Raw genomic sequence first — 5,964 nt, 5'->3', positions numbered from 1 at the left:
CGCGGCGGCAGGCGGAGCGGGCCGGCGCGGGGCTATAACAGCATAACGTCGGGAGCTCCAGCCCCATAGCTGTCGCGCTCTGGGGAATTAATTCAGCAGCATGCAGCTGACTGGCAGCAGTGAAAGCACACTGAAAGGTTGGCAGGCAGGAAGAATAAAATCATCAAAATTGTAAGTACTGTCCGCTGGTACTTGGGACACGGAAGAGGGAGAATTGTGTTTGAGTCAGGACTGCAAGGCAGATTGAACCCACATTAGCCTGGAACAGGTTACCCGGAGAAACTCCGGCTGCCCCATCCCTGGCAGCATTCAAGGCCAGGTTGGAGAGGGCTTTGAGCAACCTGGTTGAGTGGGCGGTATCCCTGCCTATGGAACTAGGTGTGCTTTAAGGTCCCTTCCGACCAAAAACCATTCTGTGATCCTTGGCTAGCAGGAGCCTGATCCTGGACTGACCTATGTGCTTCCAAAACAAAGGCTTTCGCCACCCTCGCATTTATACAGCAAGCACACTTCCTTAACCATCACTATTTTCACAACACTGTGTTTCAAAGACATGTTCTGAATTGGCCCTTGCAGGTAAGTGGGCAAGAGCAGGCAGTTCCTGGATGGTCACAGCTCCATTGCCTATGCAGGCAAAACAAGGGCAGATGGAGTTTGAATGAAGTTTAGACAGCAGCTGCAAAGGGGTTCTTTGAACTTCCAAGAGGGCTGGCCTGCTACACATTTATGGCCTTTGGTCCTGTAATCCCTTCATCCTAACCAGCCCCTTTCTCGCCCACAGTCAAGAAGCAGTAGTGCTGACTGCCGGCAGCTGGATATCCAAGGAGCTGAGCTTCAACAGGCTGTCATTATTCAGACAACTGATTCAACAGAACCTGAGCTGTCTCCAAAATCATTTTCCCTCGTCAAAACTCAGTAAAACCTCCCAACAGGCCTAAAGTTCCATGGGTTAACAACAAACAAACACAAGCACTCTGCTGCAAAGGTATTCCAAGGAGACAGAAATTAAGAACACGTAGAGAGAGAAGACAGGAACTGTCTTAAAAAAGTGGTTGCATTCCAAGCGGGCAGGCAAAGAAACATGGTACAGGTACAACTGGAGGAACTCCAGAAAGTCTCCTGTAAAGCAAAGACCACAACCGAGATGTTAAATTGGGTACTTCAGTTTCAGCTTCCACATCTTTACTATAATTCAGTTTATAAAATTAACCCAAACACAACTATTTTCTTGATAATAAGGAAAACTATGCATTGGTTTCACTGGATTTCTCCATAAGCCAATTGCACAGAAAAGAAAAGGGACATCTCCACCCCAAAGAAACAGTCTTTAAAAAGATTCAGATTTTGTATTTTTTAATAAATGTGCTTTGTTCACAAAAGGTAGTGACATAAAGACAACAGAAATGCAAATACACATGTTCCTTTTCCTCTCCAGCACCTAAGAGCAAGAGATCTCTTGCACAGTCATAATTTTCAAATACTTCATAGTCTAGAAACATTCTTCTTGCACCAAAGCCAAATATCCAACAACTCCTGATATCACCACTTTATTGTTCAGGGAGATAGAAGATTTATGTAAATCCCACTTTCTACCTACCCCCTCCACCCCTGAAAAAAAAAAAAAAAGGTAAAAAAAGGTAAAAAAAAACAAACAACAAACTAAACACACACACCCCCAAACCCCCCTTCAGGTATATAGAATGAGCAGCATAAAAACCAAGCTGTTCTGAGCTTCAGGTCCCTAAACCACAAATACTATGGTGTCACCAACCTGTCAAAAAGGCTTAGATTTTAAATGTTAATATTTTAAACTGTTTGGAGGGGATAGATCTTGGTCTTTTTTTGTATAAATCACAAAATATAATCAATGTCAACATATATGTTATCTGGTATAGAACTTGTTTTAAAAGGAGTATCAGTTAAAATGTTAGGTACACTTTGAAGTATGCACAGATTAAGTTTCCATAAACAGCTGAATTTATAGCACCAGCATTTGAACTTTAACAGGAGCACTGCTGGAGTCAGTGGTTAACTGGGAAGAAGAAAGGCTTTGAACGGCAAGCGAAGTAAAGCATTGGATGCAAATACTGACTTAGAGCCAATTTTGAAGCCATTGACGATTTCATTAGTGAAGTATTCTCTCTAAAAAATAATCAAAAAAGGTCAGCCTTAATACTTGTATGTCAAAACTTTTTTTAATACATCAGAATTGTTTGGTTTGTATATAAGGATATAATTCAGATTGAATAACAAATCTGAATCACAAATTAGGGAATGCTTTAAATTTAAGGGGAGAAACACAAAAAGCGTATGTTAAAGAATAAAGCATTACAGTCCAGATCACATTTCAAGTGTAAACTGGACCAATGGGGGATGACTATGTAGGAAGCAGTATAAAAGAAAAAAAAACCAACAAACAGGTAGGTCAAACAATGACACTTTCAGTGCAAAACTTCAATGGAAGGAGTAAGTTTCATTTTTGTAGCGACCACTGTAAATTCCACACTACAACTTCAGTAACCTCTCTATGATAAGTACAACATGGTAGGTTAATAGAGTGTAAGGTGCATTTCACCACAACCACCTTTGAAACTCTGTATTAGTATTTTCTACCATTTTGCGGAAATCAAAACCCCAATGTGGCACCTAGTTCAAATCATTTATTATTAGGCACTTACGTATAGATTTAACAGCCTAACATCCAAACCTGAAAATTCTGACCATTATTTTTAGATGGAGGGAAAGCTAAGCTAAGCTAATACTGAATCCCCTGGTTTTACCACTGAATATAATTGTTCTTTCCTGCAAAAACTCACAGATTTATTACGCAAGTTAAAAAACTTAATAGATGTAAACCACTTCTGTTCCATCTCCTGATAGCAAGGACCAGTTTTCAGACAGCTATGGAGTTTTTATTTAGCTATCCAGAAGATTTTGGGGTCCAAATAAGCAAACAAATTATGTTAACTTCACTTGTGTGGTCTGAATACACAACTTTGTGCAAATATGTGTATCCCTGAAAAACTGTAAAATTACGTTCCTTTTTACAAAATTGGTCTGTAGTTACTGTATAACTTGGGAGGTCTACAAATAAGGACAACTAAAGAAAGAGTTGCTTGTTTTTAAAATGCATAAATAATTTACTTTAAAACATAACAAACCCACCCTGTCCCCCCCAAAAACAGTTTGAAGAGAACTGGAGAAAAATACTGATATATGTCTGTGCACTCATAAAATTGCAAAACTGCAAAACCACGTTCCAGCTTTCAAGTGAAACATAATTGTCTAGATGTACCATACTCCTCTGGGGGGGATAACCTCTACAGAAATCTCATATCTAACTGCTATTTATGCAACAAAATTACACTGTATGTATAACTATGGATTAATATATTCCAGCATTGGGTGTTATCTCCATTTGGCTTTACCTCAAGAGGGCTGTAATAAACAAAATTAAATGTGCAAGCATTGTAGTTTCTCCATCTCTGGCTTAACCAGAGTGAAACAAATTTTGGGGAAAAGTTTTGCTCCATAATTATGAAGGGATACGTGTAACCAAGTGTCTTAACCTATCTGCACATTTAGTTAAAGTGCTAATTATTTCTTCCTACATATACTTCTCAGAAGCCCAGCAACTCCAGCGTCTTAAGCTCAACCACATTGGGTTAAAATATTGAAACAACGTTTAACAAATTAAATAGAATTCACACTTCACAGCACTAAAGAGAATGGTACCTTTCTGGAAAAGAATTAGTGATACAAATCTAAAGAAAGTAACAGCAATTTATGCTATGACATGAGTCATGTGCATAAAACTTGTATTTTTTCTCACTTTCATACAAGAATAAATTTTAAAATTCAAAAGTAGAAAAAAATAGCAAACTCTGTAAACCTTTGCATTTTCTTTATGCAAACCATTTTTGTGTGTTGAGCCCATGTTAGTATAGCAAAATCAGTTAAGCAAGAGTTTGACTGAAAGGGCCTTTCAACAACTACATTAACTTAGAAGCAATATAGGATCTTCTAGCTCATAGAAAGGAATTGAACTAGACTGGCTTTCTCCAGAGTCTGAGTCATAAGGAGCATCAGGTAGCTCCATAAAACCATAAGCTAGTTGTTCATCTTCTGTATCTGATCGAACATAGCAGGAAGTGTTGGAATACTCCTCCTCCTCTATACTGTTGAAATCCTGCGGGATATACAACATTCCTGGGTAGTTCCTGCTAACTAAGTCACTTGTTGTTTGCAGGGAAGTCTTCCTAAATGCCATCAGGTGCATGTGAGAAAACTTGGAATACTTGAAGCGTTTAAAACCCAAGGACTCTATGGCAATTTTCCAGCTTTTCATCATCATAGCCCGGCGATTCTGATGAGATGAATCAGGAGTTATTACAAGCAGTAAGCCGTTTAATACGAGAAGTTCATGTGCCTTCTTGCAGCATATCCATCGTTGATAGGGTGATGGAAAGTAAGAAAGGAGGAGTGAGAAAACAACAACATGGAATAGTTCTCCAGGTAGAGAATCAATAGGGTTTTTCAGTTGCTTAAGAAAGGCATCTATAGCATCTTGTGCCAGTTGGAGTGGTTGCTGAATCTGAAGATTTAAGAAGTCACATTTGTATACGCTCTAATGGAATAAGAAAAAAAAACAAATATAAAGGTTAATTTAAAGAGCAAATACAATAGATTTTCAGAAAAATCAGTGATAACTTCTCCAATCTCTTGATGAAATATTAAGCCTGTTGAACACTCCTCCTGCTGTTAAAATTCAACAATCTAAAATATCAGTTTAACATACAATGCTAGCTTTCACAGTTGCAAAGCAAAATTTTGTATGTGCAGTGATTTTCTAGAGATTTGTTAATTGAGAGCACTTACTTAAAAGAATAAAATAGAAATTTAGCTCAAGTAGAACAAAGTATCGAAACAACTTTCTAACAAATGCTTTAAGAAGTCAGATAAGCCCATACTGTTTTTTTTTTCTCCAGATGCTAGAAACCTTTTACAGGTTTTTATAAACCTGAAATTAGTATTTAGAAACTAAATCTGATACCTCCGTATTTCCATCAATTCTCTGAAAAGAATCTAAGAAGCTTAGTTTTCCCAAGTTCGGTCACTTGGGAAAAAAGTGTTGTTCTTTACTGGTACAGAAAGAAAGAAGCTACAGCAAGGCAACATACATTAGAAAGTTAGAGTGCACAAACTGCTTGGCAGCAGTAATACAGATTCATGTTTTAACCTTACTGTAAAAGCAAAGTGTAGCAGTACACATTTGGGCAATTATCAAAGTAAGTCAAGGGCTATAAATTCATCTGTTGATCATTCATGCTCAAGTTATCAGAGATGGGAAATGACACTGCAATACAACATACAGAAGAGCAAGTTCTTAACATCTTTAATCACAGAGCATTCAAAAAAATCAAGATAATAGTATGCTATTCACTACATTTAAGTTTTGACACTTTATATTCATCAAAGCCTGGTACTGACTTTGTTCATAAAAATGGTATTAAGTGGTAAAGTTTTGACACAATAGCAACAAAAATTGTTATTAATGCCTAGAGAATGTGCAGTGAACGACAACACACTTAACTGGTAAGTTAACACGAAAGCAGACACAAAACATTCTGTTAAGCACATCTGAAAGGTGGACTTAAATCTGCATTTTCATACCACAAAAATATTTATAGCATATTTTATGAAAAAATATTCAAAAATCTCTCTAGAACGCCACTGTAAAGGCATTTCTAAAGCAACTGATAAGCACAATTTTTTCCAAGTAGAAGAGAATGTTATTCCTGCTTATATGAAATCCCATTCTCTGAGAGTATGCAGTAAATTAGAAAAAGTCAGTGTTTAAAAAAATATAAGAATTTGTGATTTATTTTTCAGCAGCTTTAATCTTGGCCTCCAATGTGAAAAATCAAGAAAGACTTGCATTATGTAGCTATAATAAAGAAATTT

General features: G+C 37.2%; 1 protein-coding gene across 1 annotated transcript in view; it reads right to left on the bottom strand.

The window, feature by feature from the left end:
* Window positions 1–1,342: 1,342 nt before the first annotated feature.
* The window catches only part of BMT2 (base methyltransferase of 25S rRNA 2 homolog), a 36,306-nt gene continuing 31,684 nt past the window's right edge, over window positions 1,343–5,964 (bottom strand). The window contains exon 5 of the mRNA XM_061467710.1: window positions 1,343–4,627. Coding sequence (XP_061323694.1) covers window positions 3,998–4,627 — 630 coding nt within the window. The 3' untranslated portion in view covers window positions 1,343–3,997. The remainder of the gene's footprint in view (window positions 4,628–5,964) is intronic.

The sequence above is a fragment of the Pezoporus flaviventris genome, unplaced genomic scaffold (genome assembly GCF_033815535.1).
Source record: "Pezoporus flaviventris isolate CSIRO_AGI_PZ_B2104156 unplaced genomic scaffold, CSIRO_AGI_Pfla_v1 ptg000045l, whole genome shotgun sequence".
NCBI classification, from domain to species: Eukaryota; Metazoa; Chordata; class Aves; order Psittaciformes; family Psittacidae; genus Pezoporus; species Pezoporus flaviventris.
This window is presented reverse-complemented; position numbering and strand designations above follow the sequence as displayed.